This window comes from Haliotis rubra, unplaced genomic scaffold (genome assembly GCF_003918875.1).
Source record: "Haliotis rubra isolate DU_JTF1 unplaced genomic scaffold, ASM391887v1 Scf111, whole genome shotgun sequence".
Taxonomy (NCBI): domain Eukaryota; kingdom Metazoa; phylum Mollusca; class Gastropoda; order Lepetellida; family Haliotidae; genus Haliotis; species Haliotis rubra.
Genome location: NW_025765015.1, coordinates 1,721,776 through 1,742,142, shown reverse-complemented (window position 1 = coordinate 1,742,142; position 20,367 = coordinate 1,721,776). Strand labels below are relative to the sequence as shown.

The 20,367-nt window shown below is 42.0% G+C and overlaps 1 protein-coding gene across 1 annotated transcript in view; it reads left to right on the top strand.

The window, feature by feature from the left end:
- The window catches only part of LOC124288143 (coatomer subunit gamma-2-like), a 70,852-nt gene extending 50,848 nt beyond the window's left edge, over nt 1-20,004 (top strand). The window contains exons 18-24 of the mRNA XM_046724717.1: nt 5,210-5,338; nt 5,791-5,862; nt 6,632-6,771; nt 9,363-9,531; nt 9,826-9,923; nt 18,245-18,383; nt 19,045-20,004. Of these exons, the coding sequence (XP_046580673.1) occupies nt 5,210-5,338; nt 5,791-5,862; nt 6,632-6,771; nt 9,363-9,531; nt 9,826-9,923; nt 18,245-18,383; nt 19,045-19,277 (980 nt within the window). The 3' untranslated portion in view covers nt 19,278-20,004. The remainder of the gene's footprint in view (nt 1-5,209; nt 5,339-5,790; nt 5,863-6,631; nt 6,772-9,362; nt 9,532-9,825; nt 9,924-18,244; nt 18,384-19,044) is intronic.
- The last annotated feature ends 363 nt before the right edge of the window (nt 20,005-20,367 follow it).

Genomic DNA, 20,367 nt, shown 5'->3' with positions numbered 1-20,367 from the left:
CGCGTAGGGCGCAAAGGCTAAGTGGTTCTACATCGCCTAGAAGGCGTTCACGTAGCCCTCAACGTTCGAGAAATCCAGAGCGTCTGCGAAGCCATCACCATTCACGAAGCTCACAGTCTCCGCGAAGGATGTCTTCTCCAAGGTCTACATACACTAGCCACTTTCGTCAATCCGTTCTCCTCAGTCCTCACATAGATCTTCTTACAGATCGAGGACTCCGACATACGACCATACGTCAGAGGAGGACGATGGTATCATTTTCTCAGAGGCTGAGATAAGGTATTGGATGGTAAACGAATTACAACTGGCCTCCCCTTCTAAGAACGAGGATGCAGCCCAAACTTACCTGATGAAAGATGATGATGTAGATCATATCACCGTGCCTCCTATGGATCCTATCGCAGCCGTTCCTGCTAAACTGGATACAGCCTACTCCAAATCTACTAAAACCCATCCTACTCATTTACCGTTCTTCAATGCCAAGAGTTTTTATGGACATAATATGGACCCCTTTTTCAAGACTCAGGAGATTGATGAAAACTTTAAACTTATCAGTGATTCCAAGTCCAGAAGTTATAGGGTAGACGATCACAAGATGGCCCAGCTAGATACCATTTCCAGAAGGATGTTCTTCGGACTTAATAGATCTAGGACTATTAACGAGACTCTCATCACTAAGTTCAAGAACTCGACGGATGAGGAGGACAGGATGATCTATTCAGCTCTACTTATGCAGAGAAAAGATCAACAATTTCTTACAGACCATCTTTCAGCACTTACTGAAACTACTACCATGACACGTCGGCAAGGATTACTAGCCTCCTGCTCTTGGAATAAACAATTCACAGAGCCCCTGTACACAGCTCCATGGTCTTCACCTTTACTGTTTGGTGGCAACATTAACAAGGTTTCCAAGGAAGTATGTAAAGATTCTAGAGAAGTACTCATGATTAGATCGATGGATACGTTAGCGAACGTCTTTAAACAATCAGCACAGAGGTACTCGGGTAAGTCTAAGTTTTCAGGGCTACAGAGAGCACGGGATAAGAAATTAGCGGCCGCTAATAATCCCAAGGATTCTTTTCATCGCCCGTACGACAAGTTCAGAGGAGGATCAGCTAGAGGCAGATCATCCAGAGGTGCCCGTGGATTTAAACGATGAAAGTCAGGTTCGGAACGACTGGAGTCTTCCACCCCCAGTCGTCCCAGTACAACCTTCTCAAGTGGGTGGACGTCTACAACTACACTGGGAAAACTGGGGAATACTTCAAGATCCGTATGTATCCAACATCCTTCAGTACGGATATCATCTACAACTCAAGGCCAAGCCACCGTTAACAGTCAACCCACCAGGGTTCAACGTTCATCTGGCACAACTACCGATGTTAAGAGAAACAGTTCAGTCTCTACTAAACAAACAGGCCTTAGAAGTTCTCGATCAGCGAAACATCATACCAGGTTTCTACTCCCCAGTTTTCCTAGTGCCGAAAAAGAATTCCAAAGAGAAGCATCGTCTCATTTACAACATGAGCACATTCAACAGAGAATTTCTATGCAAACCACCAGCGTTTCGCATGATACATTTACCTCAACTCCGTCATCTGATGCGGAATGCATTTTACCTAGACGACGGTATACAGGTGGATCTAGATCCACAGCGTCTCAGACTACAGCTGAACTTTACAATCAAGCTACTAACGCAGTTAGGCTGGTTAGTAAATCTACTCAAGTTGGACCTAGAGCCCACGCAGGATCTGCAGTTTCTAGGTATACGATTCCTTACAGCTCAGAATCGTATGGTAGTCCCGGAGGACAGATGGATCAAGATACAACAACTGATCCCCCAAGCCCTACTCTCTCCGTTACCACTACGACAGTGACAGAGTCTCCTGGGACTACTCACATCAGCTCAAGACTTGACACTCAGAGGCAAGCTTCAATTGCGTCCATTACAAGTCCTCATCAATGCCCATCTTGAGGACCCTCTACCGTTCAGTCTACCAGATTACGTCAAACCACATCTACTCTGGTGGACCAAGAGATTGAATGTTTGCGCAGGCGTCTCCTTAGTAGAGCCGGAATCGAAAACACATCTCTACGTGGACGCGTCACTAAAAGGTTGGGGAGCCCACCTTACCGGCAGGACAGCGTCAGGCCTATGGAGCATTCAAGAGAGCTTATGTCACATAAATCTGCTAGAGATGCAAGCAGTCATAAACGCCATAGGTCACTGGAGCAACCTGTTACAGAACGCTCAGTTAATGATTCACACAACTCAACAGTGGCGTTTTTTGTGAACAAACAAGGGTCAACAAGATCACTGAATCTACTCACTCAATGTTTCAGACTGTTCGAATTAGTCGACAGTCTAAACATACGTATCAAAGCCTGCCACATTCCAGGAGCAAAGAATGTGTTAGCAGACGCTCTCTCTCGGCCGCACCAACCGTCGCCGACAGAATGGATGCTCCACACAGAGATATTCTATCAGATAATCATGGAAATAGGATCTCCTCTGATAGACCTATTTGCCACCCGATTCAACAATCAACTGACAACCTTCGTATCGCCAGTGCCAGATCCATTAGCCTGGGCAACGGACGCACTAAGCATATCGTGGGAGGGACTAAACCCGTACGCTTTCCCGCCTCCAGCGTTAATCCCACAAGTCTTGCTAAAAATCAGTCAAACGAAGAGCCTCGATCTCATTTTGGTCTCTCCTTACTGGCCAGCGAGAACGTGGTTTCCAGACCTCATACTAGGAATCGGAAAACCAGTACTTCAGCTCCCACTACGCTCCAGTCTACTGATACATCCGCACACCAAACAAGTGCACAAAACACCAGAAGCATTCCGACTTCACGTGTGGATTGTATCAAGGCATGTTTGAATAAGAGAGGTTATTCCACCAGAGCGGCGAAGGCGGTCACGCTTGCACTACTTTATCTGAGCCATTTGTCATCGTACAAGTTACGAGTAGAGTCACGCTTGCACTACGTAACTCTACTCGTAACTTGTACGATGACAAATGGCTCAGATTTGTCAATTATGCTGCTAAGAAGGATTTTCAGCCAGATTTGCTACACATCCTCAAGTGGCAGATTTCTTATGTTTCCTACGTCAAACTAAGAATCTAAAAGGATCTACACTATCCACTTATCTTGCAGCCATAAGTTCAGTCATAACTATGAGAACGGGCGTCAAATTGACTAAAACACCGGAGTTACTCGCTTTGTTACGTGCCTTTCGATTGGAAGACCAGAAACGGAAGTTTCAAGCGCCAGCCTGGGATCTAAATGTTGTACTTCAACACCTCACAAGTGAGGCTTACGAGCCATTGTTATCTGCGTCATTTCAATCATTGACCCACAAAACCTTATTCCTGCTAGCGTTAGCCACTGCCGCCAGGATGTCTGAAATTCACGCTTTGGATTACGAGAGAACACGATTTGATGATATTCATAACATCGCTCATCTGGGACTTCGCTGGGATTTTATAGCGAAAAATCAACTACCAGGTCAACCAGACAGGTTGTTCCATGTCCCAGCTCTCTCATCCTTACTTGGACCGCAGGATACGATGGACTTATCACCTTGCCCTGTAAGTGCACTGAAAATATATCTCCAAAGAGCCTACAAGACAGCTGGACTGGACCCTCCAAGTGCTGCTAATCCTCGAAATTAGAGCACTAGCTTCAACTTTGGCTTTACATGGAAATTGCTCATTAAATACCATTATGGAGGGATGTTTTTGGAGATCCGATATGGTGTTTGCCAACCACTATCTGAGAGATATCACCACCAAGGACGTCTCAGGTATCCACCATTTCGGTCCCATGGTCCTCGCTCAACAGTTGACAGTTCCACGGAGAAGATAAGTCTATCTTGTTGATTTTATACTTATCTGATAACAGTACTAATAGCTACATGCTATCTATATATATTTGCTTAAGTTAAAATATTATCTTAAGCTCAGTACTATGATTCTATATCATAATATATATATACCTACAACTCTTACGAGTTTCTACTATTATATATATGTTCAGCTTAAGTTTCTATCCTTAAGCTCGGTCATATGTTCATTTCATAACGTGTATTAGTATCAAACTCTCAGTAGTTGGTTACTATTATACAGCTTAAGTTATCATTATACCTTAAGCACAATTATGTTATAGCTTATATATATCCATATTGTAAGCTTACTACTTTGGTTCTTATAAAAGTATTCATTATAAACTATCAACAGTTTATACTATCACATTAATGGCTTTAGCTTAATTAATGTTCTATATACTTTTATTATATTCAGTAAATTGTAATAACCTTCTTTAAAAGGCAGCTGTTAAATTAACAGCAGGAATTCAGTTCAGTGCCTTCATGAAGTTCCCATAGGGTTTTACAATCATCTCAGTTCAAATCACTAATTAGTAAAATCCAAAGTATATATAATCCCACCTCCTAATCCGTAGGATTCTACAAGCAAATAAGCATGAGTCAGGATAAGAAAAAATATGAAATTTTTAGAGTAAAATTAATATTTTTATACTTATCCTGACTCATGAGGTAAGCCCTCCCGTCCTCCCCACTTAACACTTTGGATTTCTCGGGAAAAATAAAGTGTTGGGCTCAAAACAAAAAAGGAGAGAGTGAGGCACATGGGCTTGGGTGGCGCCCTCGTTCCCGCGCTTGCAGAAGGGAGGTAACTCGTGGTGAGTACTAATGAGTGATTTTTTATTGAAGGGAACTTCAATTGGGAGATACAAGTGTTCCACTAGGTTCGCCAGAAGAAGAAGACAAGCAAATAAGCATGAGTCAGGATAAGTATAAAAATATTAATTTTACTCTAAACATTTCATGATTGTTATATTATTGTGCATTTTATATGACTGCCATTAGCAGCTGGGCATTTGAATGGTTCAAGAGAGTAAGACCTTGGGGGCTGTATTACTATGGATGACACTGGTAGATTGCTGGAGTTATGTCACTACTATAACAATTCATTAGACAGAGTAATGTATGCTTGTTTCAGATGAGCTTCATTGAAAGATAATAATGATCTTAATGCATGGATGAGTTGTCAGTGAAAACAACAGGATGACACAGGTCGGAGTGTCCAGTTGTAGACTGTTAGAACCAAGGAATAAGGAGGTGGTTTGAGTAGAAGATATATTGAGGCATTCACATGGACATTGTTTGGTGTTTGCAGGCCTTCAGGTTTCTGTGGTTGGACTTGAGAGGGCACTACACAACTACACACTGGAGCCCTCAGACACACCCTTTGACCTAAAGTCAGTCCCACTAGACACACAGCCCATGCAGGATCAGAGACCTTCAAGTGAGTACACCACTGGCAGGGACAACAACACTCACATTGGACAAATAAAGATGCTGGACTATATCGCCTGTTTGAAGTATAATCTAGGCAAGATGTGAAACACAGAGTACTTTTATCTTAAGATTGACCTATTTTAAGTGTTGGTACATATTTTTGACTGAGTGTAAAGCACTATGAAAATCTATTACAAATGTAATGTAGTTTTACCAGCATTTTGACAATATCACCTCAGACAAAGTCTTGATGGCACAATGTCTGGTTCTAATTACATGGAGTGAGTGCAAAAAGAATTAAGATACAGTTTAAAACAGAGTTAGGTTTTGTAGGACCAAACATTTGGTATGACTCACATCCGAAAGACATCATCAACTAAGGACAAATACATCCCAAGAATATTTGCCATAACAGTACACATTATAACATGAAATGAGAGAGTGTTTTTGTTCTGGTAGTGAGAGAAGGTGGTGAAATGGGTGCCAAGACATCAGAGAAGGTGGTAGCCTCCAGACAAGATGTATTTGCAGGTAAGGCAAACTTCATACAAGACTAGTAGTAGAAAGTGAAAACAGATACTGAAAAAAAGAGGCCATTACTACCAGAGATTATTTAATTTTGTATGTTTTATATGCATGTTTGAATGTATCTTGGAGAACACATATGAAAATCACTTCACATGACTCTTCTTAGTAGCCAATTACTTTTTAGCCATTTGGGAATTCTTTGAGAGACGACTTATATCAGGATTGTTGCAAATATTCCTACCCTGTTTTGGAATTCTGTGATAGGCAGTGACAGCATGAGTAGTGATTTGTCCAGCAGTGATGCACATTGTGATCATACCATCCTCAAATATGTTAACTTTTGTGAAATGGGATCTCTTTGGCTTTGGATTCACAGTAGGGACATTAAGTTGTATTTTAGAGTTATTACTTGATCTATATCTTTGAAATCATGTTGTATATGGTGACAGGATTTGTGGCACCTCTTCATTGGTATCGGTGTGCAGAGTGAGAGAGCTGAAACTAGAGGATGATCCAGACAACTGATGACTTCAAGATTGTTCTCAGCATCAGGATAGGCAATAGCCACTTGATAAACATGCTGCAAGCTTTATACAAATTCTTAAATACTCTTCAGGATGATTCCTGCTCCCAGAAGATCTAGTCATAGGATTTTATGACAATTTCAAGACAAACCAACTGGATTAGTAAGCGAGTAGGAATTGTCTAAAGATTGAGTGTGATTTGGAACTGACAGCAGCTAGCTGTTAACCTCAACTCTCCTTTATTCCAGAACAAATTGCATCAGTACCAGAACTTGCTAACCTTGGTCCACTGTTCCGGTCATCTCAGCCGATTGAACTCACTGAATCAGAAACAGAGTATGTTGTACAGTGTGTGAAGCATACGTTCAGCAACTACATTGTGTTCCAGGTAAGATAACCTCACAGGTGTACACATGAGACACACATTCCAAGTGGATACATATTTGCAGGTGTACACTGGACCCACACATTGACAGGTGTACCCTGGACAAACATTCACAGGTGTACACTGGACACTTCCCTTCACAGGTGTACTCTGGATAGACCTTCACAGGTGCACTCTGGATACACACATTCACAGGTGTACACTGGAAACACATTCACAGGTGTACACTGGACACTTCCCTTCACACGTGTACTCTGGATAGACCTTCACAGGTGCACTCTGGATACACACATTCACAGGTGTACACTGGAAACACATTCACAGGTGTACACTGGATACACATTCTCAGGTGTACACTGGATACACATTCACAGGTGTACACTGGATACACACATTCGCAGGTGTACACTGGATACACACATTCTCAGGTGTACACTGGATACACATTCACAGGTGTACACTGGATACACACATTCACAGGTGTACACTGGATACACACATTCACAGCTGTACACTGGATACACACATTCTCAGGTGTACACTGGATACACACATTCACACCTGTACACTGGATACACACATTCACAGCTGTACACTGGATACACACATTCACAGGTGTACACTGGATACACATTCTCAGGTGTACACTGGATACACACATTCACAGCTGTACACTGGATACACACATTCACAGGTGTACACTGGATACACACATTCACAGGTGTACACTGGATACACACATTCTCAGGTATACACTGGATACACACATTCACAGGTGTACACTGGATACACACATTCTCAGGTGTACACTGGATACACATTCACAGCTGTACACTGGATACACAGAATTCTCAGGTGTACACTGGATACACATTCACAGCTGTACACTGGATACACACATTCACAGGTGTACACTGGATACACACATTCACAGGTGTACACTGGATACACACATTCACAGGTGTACACTGGATACACATTCTCAGGTGTACACTGGATACACACATTCACAGCTGTACACTGGATACACACAGGTGTACACATACACATTCTCAGGTGTACACTGGATACACACATTCACAGCTGTACACTGGATACACACATTCACAGGTGTACACTGGATACACATTCTCAGGTGTACACTGGATACACACATTCACAGGTGTACACTGGATACACACATTCACAGGTGTACACTGGATACACACATTCTCAGGTGTACACTGGATACACACATTCACAGCTGTACACTGGATACACACATTCACAGGTGTACACTGGATACACATTCACAGCTGTACACTGGATACACACATTCTCAGGTATACACTGGATACACACATTCACAGGTGTACACTGGATACACACATTCTCAGGTGTACACTGGATACACATTCACAGCTGTACACTGGATACACATTCTCAGGTGTACTCTGGACACACATTCACAGGTGTACACTGGATACACACATTCACAGGTGTACACTGGATACACACATTCTCAGGTATACACTGGATACACACATTCACAGGTGTACACTGGATACACACATTCACAGCTGTACACTGGATACACATTCACAGCTGTACACTGGATACACACATTCACAGGTGTACACTGGATACACACATTCTCAGGTGTACACTGGATACACACATTCACAGGTGTACACTGGACACACATTCACAGGTGTACACTGGATACACACATTCACAGGTGTACACTGGATACACACATTCTCAGGTATACACTGGATACACACATTCACAGGTGTACACTGGATACACACATTCTCAGGTGTACACTGGATACACATTCACAGCTGTACACTGGATACACATTCTCAGGTGTACTCTGGACACACATTCACAGGTGTACTCTGGACACACATTCACAGGTGTACACTGGATACACACATTCTCAGGTATACACTGGATACACACATTCACAGGTGTACACTGGATACACACATTCACAGCTGTACACTGGATACACATTCACAGCTGTACACTGGATACACACATTCAGGTGTACACTGGATACACACATTCTCAGGTGTACTCTGGACACACATTCTCAGGTATACACTGGATACACATTCACAGGTGTACACTGGATACACACATTCACAGGTGTACACTGGATACACATTCACAGGTGTACTCTGGACACACATTCACAGGTGTACTCTGGACACACATTCACAGGTATACTCTGGAAACACACATTCACAGGTGTACTCTGGACACACATTCACAGGTGTACTCTGGACACATTCACAGGTGTACTCTGGAAACATTCCATTCATTCAGCTCAACACAAAGTCATCAGTCTTCCTCTTCACTGTCAACAAATCTATTATTCAAGATTATTTTTTTTGTATCTAAACGTGTTTGTTGTTTTTTTCAGACTTTATTTTGAGATCATCGTTATTAAGGACATGCTTAGAACGGATTTTGGAGGTTAAGGCGGAATAAGATGTTATAAGAAGAATAGTTCTCATACACTGTAAGTTTAGAAAAGTAAAAAATCTTTTCTATTTGAAGTGAGCTACTGAAACTGATGTTTTCCATCCTTTTCTTCTTTATTGTAGTTCGACTGTACAAACACATTGAATGATCAAGTCTTAGAGAACGCCACTGTGCAGATGGATCCTGTAGATGGCTTTGAGGTGATGAAGTATATAGCATGTAGCAGTCTCCCATACAACAAGCCAGGCACAACATACACTCTTGTCCGACTACCCCAGGAGCCCACACAAGGTAAGGTCATCACATACACTCAGCTCATTGGAAACCAGTTTCTCACCTGGGCATGATGCTTGGCGTTTGGACAGCTATGTGCGCTCAGACATGTGACCAGCCATGACGCAATGTTTCACAACGCTGTAATGTTTCATAACAAGAATCAAACCTTCACAGTATAATTAATGTCTTGGAAACTTGCCTCTCATTTGTCTGTTAGGATTCATATTTTTGCCATTGTTTTGCATTTAACAATAGCAAATGTGGTAGGTAAATGAAGCTAATGTTGTATCCCTGTCATATTAATTTCAGTAACTGGCAGCTTCACATGCACCCTGAAGTTTATTGTGAAGGACTGTGATCCCAACACCGGGGAGCCTGATGATGAAGGCTATGAAGATGAATATGTGGTAAGTATTTCTGTCTAGATTTCATGTCAGTGTCATCTCCACATGCCAATGTGGTCAGAAGTGAATCTGTCTCTCAGTTAGGTTTGCATGTTGTAGCTAGTTCTATGGTCAGAAGTGAATCTGTCTCTCAGTTAGGTTTGCATGTTGTAGCTAGTTCTATGGTCAGAAGTGAATCTGTCTCTCAGTTAGGTTTGTGTGTTGTAGCTAGTTCTGTGGTCAGAAGTGAATCTGTCTCTCAGTTAGGTTTGCATGTTGTAGCTAGTTCTGTGGTCAGAAGTGAATCTGTCTCTCAGTTAGGTTTGCATGTTGTAGCTAGTTCTATGGTCAGAAGTGAATCTGTCTCTCAGTTAGGTTTGCATGTTGTAGCTAGTTCTGTGGTCAGAAGTGAATCTGTCTCTCAGTTAGGTTTGCATGTTGTAGCTAGTTCTGTGGTCAGAAGTGAATCTGTCTCTCAGTTAGGTTTGCATGTTGTAGCTAGTTCTGTGGTCAGGTTTGCAGTGAATCTGTCTCTCAGTTAGTTTGCATGTTGTAGCTAGTTCTGTGGTCAGAAGTGAATCTGTCTCTCAGTTAGGTTTGTATGTTGTAGTGTTCTGTGGTAGTTTAGGTTTGCATGTGGTCAGGTCAGAGTGAATCTGTCTCTCAGTTAGGTTTGCATGTTGTAGCTAGTTCTGTGGTCAGAAGTGAATCTGTCTCTCAGTTAGGTTTGCATGTTGTAGCTAGTTCTGTGGTCAGAAGTGAATCTGTCTCTCAGTTAGGTTTGCATGTTGTAGCTAGTTCTGTGGTCAGAAGTGAATCTGTCTCTCAGTTAGGTTTGCATGTTGTAGCTAGTTCTGTGGTCAGAAGTGAATCTGTCTCTCAGTTAGGTTTGCATGTTGTAGCTAGTTCTGTGGTCAGAAGTGAATCTGTCTCTCAGTTAGGTTTGCAGTTGTAGCTAGTTCTATGGTCAGAAGTGAATCTGTCTCTCAGTTAGGTTTGCATGTTGTAGCTAGTTCTATGGTCAGAAGTGAATCTGTCTCTCAGTTAGGTTTGCATGTTGTAGCTAGTTCTGTGGTCAGAAGTGAATCTGTCTCTCAGTTAGGTTTGTGTGTTGTAGCTAGTTCTTCTGGGTCAGAAGTGAATCTGTCTCTCAGTTAGGTTGTGTTGTAGCTAGTTCTGTGGTCAGAAGTGAATCTGTCTCTCAGTTAGGTTTGCATGTTGTAGCTAGTTCTGTGGTCAGAAGTGAATCTGTCTCTCAGTTAGGTTTGCATGTTGTAGCTAGTTCTGTGGTCATGAATCTGTCTCTCAGTTAGGTTTGCATGTTGTAGCTAGTTCTGTGGTCAGAAGTGAATCTGTCTCTCAGTTAGGGTTTGCATGTTGTAGCTAGTTCTGTGGTCAGAAGTGAATCTGTCTCTCAGTTAGGTTTGCATGTTGTAGCTAGTTCTGTGGTCAGAAGTGAATCTGTCTCTCAGTTAGGTTTGCATGTTGTAGCTAGTTCTGTGGTCAGAAGTGAATCTGTCTCTCAGTTAGGTTTGCATGTTGTAGCTAGTTCTGTGGTCAGAAGTGAATCTGTCTCTCAGTTAGGTTTGCATGTTGTAGCTAGTTCTGTGGTCAGAAGTGAATCTGTCTCTCAGTTAGGTTTGCATGTTGTAGCTAGTTCTGTGGTCAGAAGTGAATCTGTCTCTCAGTTAGGTTTGCATGTTGTAGCTAGTTCTGTGGTCAGAAGTGAATCTGTCTCTCAGTTAGGTTTGCATGTTGTAGCTAGTTCTGTGGTCAGAAGTGAATCTGTCTCTCAGTTAGGTTTGCATGTTGTAGCTAGTTCTGTGGTCAGAAGTGAATCTGTCTCTCAGTTAGGTTTGCATGTTGTAGCTAGTTCTGTGGTCAGAAGTGAATCTGTCTCAGTTAGGTTTGCGTGTTGTAGCTAGTTCTGTGGTCAGAAGTGAATCTGTCTCTCAGTTAGGTTTGCATGTTGTAGCTAGTTCTGTGGTCAGAAGTGAATCTGTCTCTCAGTTAGGTTTGCATGTTGTAGCTAGTTCTGTGGTCAGAAGTGAATCTCTCTCAGTTAGGTTTGCATGTTGTAGCTAGTTCTGTGGTCAGAAGTGAATCTGTCTCTCAGTTAGGTTTGCATGTTGTAGCTAGTTCTGTGGTCAGAAGTGAATCTGTCTCTCAGTTAGGTTTGCATGTTGTAGCTAGTTCTGTGGTCAGAAGTGAATCTGTCTCTCAGTTAGGTTTGCATGTTGTAGCTAGTTCTGTGGTCAGAAGTGAATCTGTCTCTCAGTTAGGTTTGCATGTTGTAGCTAGTTCTGTGGTCAGAAGTGAATCTGTCTCTCAGTTAGGTTTGCATGTTGTAGCTAGTTCTGTGGTCAGAAGTGAATCTGTCTCTCAGTTAGGTTTGCATGTTGTAGCTAGTTCTGTGGTCAGAAGTGAATCTGTCTCTCAGTTAGGTTTGCATGTTGTAGCTAGTTCTGTGGTCAGAAGTGAATCTGTCTCTCAGTTAGGTTTGCATGTTGTAGCTAGTTCTGTGGTCAGAAGTGAATCTGTCTCTCAGTTAGGTTTGCATGTTGTAGCTAGTTCTGTGGTCAGAAGTGAATCTGTCTCTCAGTTAGGTTTGCATGTTGTAGCTAGTTCTGTGGTCAGAAGTGAATCTGTCTCTCAGTTAGGTTTGCATGTTGTAGCTAGTTCTGTGGTCAGAAGTGAATCTGTCTCTCAGTTAGGTTTGCATGTTGTAGCTAGTTCTGTGGTCAGAAGTGAATCTGTCTCTCAGTTAGGTTTGCATGTTGTAGCTAGTTCTGTGGTCAGAAGTGAATCTGTCTCTCAGTTAGGTTTGCATGTTGTAGCTAGTTCTGTGGTCAGAAGTGAATCTGTCTCTCAGTTAGGTTTGCATGTTGTAGCTAGTTCTGTGGTCAGAAGTGAATCTGTCTCTCAGTTAGGTTTGCATGTTGTAGCTAGTTCTGTGGTCAGAAGTGAATCTGTCTCTCAGTTAGGTTTGCATGTTGTAGCTAGTTCTGTGGTCAGAAGTGAATCTGTCTCTCAGTTAGGTTTGCATGTTGTAGCTAGTTCTGTGGTCAGAAGTGAATCTGTCTCTCAGTTAGGTTTGCATGTTGTAGCTAGTTCTGTGGTCAGAAGTGAATCTGTCTCTCAGTTAGGTTTGCATGTTGTAGCTAGTTCTGTGGTCAGAAGTGAATCTGTCTCTCAGTTAGGTTTGCATGTTGTAGCTAGTTCTGTGGTCAGAAGTGAATCTGTCTCTCAGTTAGGTTTGCATGTTGTAGCTAGTTCTGTGGTCAGAAGTGAATCTGTCTCTCAGTTAGGTTTGCATGTTGTAGCTAGTTCTGTGGTCAGAAGTGAATCTGTCTCTCAGTTAGGTTTTGCATGTTGTAGCTAGTTCTGTGGTCAGAAGTGAATCTGTCTCTCAGTTAGGTTTGCATGTTGTAGCTAGTTCTATGGTCAGAAGTGAATCTGTCTCTCAGTTAGGTTTGCATGTTGTAGCTAGTTCTGTGGTCAGAAGTGAATCTGTCTCTCAGTTAGGTTTGCATGTTGTAGCTAGTTCTGTGGTCAGAAGTGAATCTGTCTCTCAGTTAGGTTTGCATGTTGTAGCTAGTTCTGTGGTCAGAAGTGAATCTGTCTCTCAGTTAGGTTTGCATGTTGTAGCTAGTTCTGTGGTCAGAAGTGAATCTGTCTCTCAGTTAGGTTTGCATGTTGTAGCTAGTTCTGTGGTCAGAAGTGAATCTGTCTCTCAGTTAGGTTTGCATGTTGTAGCTAGTTCTGTGGTCAGAAGTGAATCTGTCTCTCAGTTAGGTTTGCATGTTGTAGCTAGTTCTGTGGTCAGAAGTGAATCTGTCTCTCAGTTAGGTTTTGCATGTTGTAGCTAGTTCTGTGGTCAGAAGTGAATCTGTCTCTCAGTTAGGTTTGCATGTTGTAGCTAGTTCTGTGGTCAGAAGTGAATCTGTCTCTCAGTTAGGTTTGCATGTTGTAGCTAGTTCTGTGGTCAGAAGTGAATCTGTCTCTCAGTTAGGTTTGCATGTTGTAGCTAGTTCTGTGGTCAGAAGTGAATCTGTCTCTCAGTTAGGTTTGCATGTTGTAGCTAGTTCTGTGGTCAGAAGTGAATCTGTCTCTCAGTTAGGTTTGCATGTTGTAGCTAGTTCTGTGGTCAGAAGTGAATCTGTCTCTCAGTTAGGTTTGCATGTTGTAGCTAGTTCTGTGGTCAGAAGTGAATCTGTCTCTCAGTTAGGTTTGCATGTTGTAGCTAGTTCTGTGGTCAGAAGTGAATCTGTCTCTCAGTTAGGTTTGCATGTTGTAGCTAGTTCTGTGGTCAGAAGTGAATCTGTCTCTCAGTTAGGTTTGCATGTTGTAGCTAGTTCTGTGGTCAGAAGTGAATCTGTCTCTCAGTTAGGTTTGCATGTTGTAGCTAGTTCTGTGGTCAGAAGTGAATCTGTCTCTCAGTTAGGTTTGCATGTTGTAGCTAGTTCTGTGGTCAGAAGTGAATCTGTCTCTCAGTTAGGTTTGCATGTTGTAGCTAGTTCTGTGGTCAGAAGTGAATCTGTCTCTCAGTTAGGTTTGCATGTTGTAGCTAGTTCTGTGGTCAGAAGTGAATCTGTCTCTCAGTTAGGTTTGCATGTTGTAGCTAGTTCTGTGGTCAGAAGTGAATCTGTCTCTCTCAGTTAGGTTTGCATGTTGTAGCTAGTTCTGTGGTCAGAAGTGAATCTGTCTCTCAGTTAGGTTTGCATGTTGTAGCTAGTTCTGTGGTCAGAAGTGAATCTGTCTCTCAGTTAGGTTTGCATGTTGTAGCTAGTTCTGTGGTCAGAAGTGAATCTGTCTCTCAGTTAGGTTTGCATGTTGTAGCTAGTTCTGTGGTCAGAAGTGAATCTGTCTCTCAGTTAGGTTTGCATGTTGTAGCTAGTTCTGTGGTCAGAAGTGAATCTGTCTCTCAGTTAGGTTTGCATGTTGTAGCTAGTTCTGTGGTCAGAAGTGAATCTGTCTCTCAGTTAGGTTTGCATGTTGTAGCTAGTTCTGTGGTCAGAAGTGAATCTGTCTCTCAGTTAGGTTTGCATGTTGTAGCTAGTTCTGTGGTCAGAAGTGAATCTGTCTCTCAGTTAGGTTTGCATGTTGTAGCTAGTTCTGTGGTCAGAAGTGAATCTGTCTCTCAGTTAGGTTTGCATGTTGTAGCTAGTTCTGTGGTCAGAAGTGAATCTGTCTCTCAGTTAGGTTTGCATGTTGTAGCTAGTTCTGTGGTCAGAAGTGAATCTGTCTCTCAGTTAGGTTTGCATGTTGTAGCTAGTTCTATGGTCAGAAGTGAATCTGTCTCTCAGTTAGGTTTGCATGTTGTAGCTAGTTCTGTGGTCAGAAGTGAATCTGTCTCTCAGTTAGGTTTGCATGTTGTAGCTAGTTCTGTGGTCAGAAGTGAATCTGTCTCTCAGTTAGGTTTGCATGTTGTAGCTAGTTCTGTGGTCAGAAGTGAATCTGTCTCTCAGTTAGGTTTGCATGTTGTAGCTAGTTCTGTGGTCAGAAGTGAATCTGTCTCTCAGTTAGGTTTGCATGTTGTAGCTAGTTCTGTGGTCAGAAGTGAATCTGTCTCTCAGTTAGGTTTGCATGTTGTAGCTAGTTCTGTGGTCAGAAGTGAATCTGTCTCTCAGTTAGGTTTGCATGTTGTAGCTAGTTCTGTGGTCAGAAGTGAATCTGTCTCTCAGTTAGGTTTGCATGTTGTAGCTAGTTCTGTGGTCAGAAGTGAATCTGTCTCTCAGTTAGGTTTGCATGTTGTAGCTAGTTCTGTGGTCAGAAGTGAATCTGTCTCTCAGTTAGGTTTGCATGTTGTAGCTAGTTCTGTGGTCAGAAGTGAATCTGTCTCTCAGTTAGGTTTGCATGTTGTAGCTAGTTCTGTGGTCAGAAGTGAATCTGTCTCTCAGTTAGGTTTGCATGTTGTAGCTAGTTCTGTGGTCAGAAGTGAATCTGTCTCTCAGTTAGGTTTGCATGTTGTAGCTAGTTCTGTGGTCAGAAGTGAATCTGTCTCTCAGTTAGGTTTGCATGTTGTAGCTAGTTCTGTGGTCAGAAGTGAATCTGTCTCTCAGTTAGGTTTGCATGTTGTAGCTAGTTCTGTGGTCAGAAGTGAATCTGTCTCTCAGTTAGGTTTGCATGTTGTAGCTAGTTCTGTGGTCAGAAGTGAATCTGTCTCTCAGTTAGGTTTGCATGTTGTAGCTAGTTCTGTGGTCAGAAGTGAATCTGTCTCTCAGTTAGGTTTGCATGTTGTAGCTAGTTCTGTGGTCAGAAGTGAATCTGTCTCTCAGTTAGGTTTGCATGTTGTAGCTAGTTCTGTGGTCAGAAGTGAATCTGTCTCTCAGTTAGGTTTGTGTGTTGTAGCTAGTTCTGTGGTCAGAAGTGAATCTGTCTCTCAGTTAGGTTTGCATGTTGTAGCTAGTTCTGTGGTCAGAAGAAGTGAATCTGTCTCTCAGTTAGGTTTGCATGTTGTAGCTAGTTCTGGTGGTCAGAAGTGAATCTGTCTCTCAGTTAGGTTTGCATGTTGTAGCTAGTTCTGTGGTCAGAAGTGAATCTGTCTCTCAGTTAGGTTTGCATGTTGTAGCTAGTTCTATGGTCAGAAGTGAATCTGTCTCTCAGTTAGGTTTGCATGTTAGCCAGCTAGTTCTGTGGTGTTGTAGAATCTGTCTCTCAGTTAGGTTTGCATGTTGTAGCTAGTTCTGTGGTCAGAAGTGAATCTGTCTCTCAGTTAGGTTTTGCATGTTGTAGCTAGTTCTATGGTCAGAAGTGAATCTGTCTCTCAGTTGTTGTCTGTGGTCAGAAGTGAATCTGTCTCTCAGTTAGGTTTGTGTGTTGTAGCTAGTTCTGTGGTCAGAAGTGAATCTGTCTCTCAGTTAGGTTTGCATGTTGTAGCTAGTTCTGTGGTCAGAAGTGAATCTGTCTCTCAGTTAGGTTTGTGTGTTGTAGCTAGTTCTGTGGTCAGAAGTGAATCTGTCTCTCAGTTAGGTTTGCATGTTGTAGCTAGTTCTATGGTCAGAAGTGAATCTGTCTCTCAGTTAGGTTTGTGTGTTGTAGCTAGTTCTATGGTCAGAAGTGAATCTGTCTCTCAGTTAGGTTTGCATGTTGTAGCTAGTTCTGTGGTCAGAAGTGAATCTGTCTCTCAGTTAGGTTTGCATGTTGTAGCTAGTTCTATGGTCAGAAGTGAATCTGTCTCTCAGTTAGGTTTGTGTGTTGTAGCTAGTTCTGTGGTCAGAAGTGAATCTGTCTCTCAGTTAGGTTTGCATGTTGTAGCTAGTTCTGTGGTCAGAAGTGAATCTGTCTCTCAGTTAGGTTTGCATGTTGTAGCTAGTTCTGTGGTCAGAAGTGAATCTGTCTCTCAGTTAGGTTTGCATGTTGTAGCTAGTTCTGTGGTCAGAAGTGAATCTGTCTCTCAGTTAGGTTTGCATGTTGTAGCTAGTTCTGTGGTCAGAAGTGAATCTGTCTCTCAGTTAGGTTTGCATGTTGTAGCTAGTTCTGTGGTCAGAAGTGAATCTGTCTCTCAGTAAGGTTTGCATGTTGTAGCTAGTTCTGTGGTCAGAAGTGAATCTGTCTCTCAGTTAGGTTTGTGTGTTGTAGCTAGTTCTGTGGTCAGAAGTGAATCTGTCTCTCAGTTAGGTTTGCATGTTGTAGCTAGTTCTGTGGTCAGAAGTGAATCTGTGTCGATCTGATGTTTGCATGTTGTAGCTAGTTCTGTGGTCAGAAGTGAATGTGTGTCGATCTGATGTTTGTGTGTTGTAGCTAGTTCTGTGGTCAGAAGTGAATCTGTGTCAATCCGATGTTTGTGTGTCATAGCTAGTTCTGTAGTCAGAAGTGAATCTGTGTCAATCCGATGTTTGTGTGTCATAGCTAGTTCTGTGGTCAGAAGTGAATCTGTGTCGATCCGATGTTTGTGTCATAGCTTGTTCTGTGGTCAGAAGTGAATCTGTGTCGATCTGATGTTTGTGTGTTGTAGCTAGTTCTGTGGTCAGAAGTGAATCTGTGTCGATCTGATGTTTGTGTGTCATAGCTAGTTCTGTGGTCAGAAGTGAATCTGTGTCGATCCGATGTTTGTGTCATAGCTAGTTCTGTGGTCAGAAGTGAATCTGTGTCGATCTGATGTTTGTGTGTTGTAGCTAGTTCTGGGGTCAGCCTTGTCGTTAAAGTGTTTGCATGTCACGCTAAAGACCTGGGTTTGATTCCCTACATGGGTACAATGTGTGAAGCCCATGTCTGGTGTTTTGGTGTGATATTCCTGGAATATTGCTAAAAGTGGGCTAAACCTAAACACACTCTCTCCCTGTGTGGTGTGGCTAGTTCTGTGGTCAGAAGTGAATCTGTCCATGTGATGTTTCCTGTTGCAGTTGGAAGATGTAGAGGTGAGCGTTGCAGACCACGTTCAACGTGTCATCAAACCCAACTTTGCTGCATCGTGGGAGGAAGTTGGCCCAGAGAATGAGTTGGAGGACACCTATGCCCTGTCCACTATCAACTCTTTAGAAGGTTAGTGACCCATGACTTGACCTTGAGAAGTCACAAAGTAAATGTGTTGTGGAAGAGGGCTGACAGGATGTTTGGATGGTAGCATCTGCTTCATAAATACTACCGGGTGCAGTAGTTGTAAATAATTCTGTTAATCAAGAAATGTTACTGACTTAACTCAGTTACATGCCTCATTATATTCAAAAGAAAAACATCTCCACTATGCAAATTTCAGTCACAGCAGTGCTTGTGTGCCACTACTTTTCACTTTTCCTACCTTTCATGGAAGTGAAGTCACGTGTCAAGCATTTGGAAGACTTTGTTAGTGAGAAATAGAAGCAATATCATTCAAACAAAATTGATATCAAGGCATATTTTCTTTCACTTCTTATCAAAAGAAACTATGGTGAATATGGAAAGTAGTTTCAACAGACAGTTCAGAATATGGACTGTCCCTCTTGGCCTTAACAATCTATTTCATGATTGATATAACTGACTGCAAACTACCAGTAACCTGTATCACAAGACTAGTTCCTCTTGTGCAATTACCTTCTAGCAATACAACATTGAGTGATCTTCTTGTTAGACAGTTCTGCATCAATTTACCTTTCTGTTCAGAATTGGAGTATGTTATTTATTATGATGCCTTTTGTATGGTAAAAAGTTCTGTTTTCCTTTTCAGAAGCCATCAAAAATATTATTCAGTACCTTGGCATGCAGCCCTGTGAGCGTTCTGACAAAGTGGCAGAGGGCAAGAGCGCACATACTTTATTCCTGGCTGGTGTGTTCCGTGGTGGCCATGATGCTCTTGTAAGAGCTAAACTTGCTCTTACTGACTCTGGCGTGACAATGCAGCTCACTGTCAGATCCACAGATCCAAATGTATCAGAGGTTCTTGCAACAGCCATTGCATAGATATCCCAGGTAAAATGTATTCCAAGGTCATGTAGTCTGATACAGTTTCTCCAGCTGAAACCAGACATCATGCATATACTGCTCTCTGTGCTGGCCATCATGTAAATCATACCTTGTTTACCATAATTCAACCGAATGTTATGTGACATAAAAATGTTATCTTGTGAAATCATGTGTACAGCTATCTTAAAAATCCAGATTTAAATAAATATCATCTCAAGTTATGGAAGTTCAGTATTTTAGATCTTTACTGAAGAGAAAGATGTAAAATTACATTTTGAAGCTTCTCTTGACTTCTTTACTTAGCTCACTTGTTAATGGTTTGTAGTAAGCAGGCCAGCTTTGTTTCCTGTTTGTCAGTACACCATGATGCTCATAAGTCAACTAAACATTTGGGATTGGGAGGTCACAGATCCCTGTTTCCTTGTACAACAATTTTGTAAAGTTTACAATATTCTCCACTGTATTGTCCTGAATAGCTTGAGTACAATCTGTGACTGCCATGATGTAGCTATAATGTTGATATGGCCTAAGATATTTTTTACTTGACACTAAACAAACAATAAGCTGTTTTCCTTCTGTCATGAACAATGAACAGTGAAATACGTGAACTACAAAGCAATGGTCAGATTGTTTTCATCATTGGAGAAGAGAAATGTTTTCTTGGGTCGCTGTTGATTTATGTATAAATATATTGATTTAAAAAGGAATAAATGTTATATCCAGATGTTTGCTTGTTAACCTCCAGCAGAATCATTGTGGTACATATGATCAGCATAACAAAGAAGGTGACTGATGCTGTGCAATTGTTTGTTTAACGCCACACTCAGCAATATTCCAGCTATATAGCAGTGGTCTGTAAATAATCGAGTCTGGGCCAGACAATGTCAGTGATCAACAGCATGATCATCAATATGCTCAGTTGAGATACAATGACTTGTGTCAACCAAGTCAGTGAGCCTGACCACCTTATCCTGTTAGTTGCCTCTTATGGCAAGAGACCCTAATTCTAACCCGGAACTTCACAGGTTGATTCAGTGCAAAGTAATGGTGATACTTGATACCACAGGTCACTTTTGTTGGAAGACTC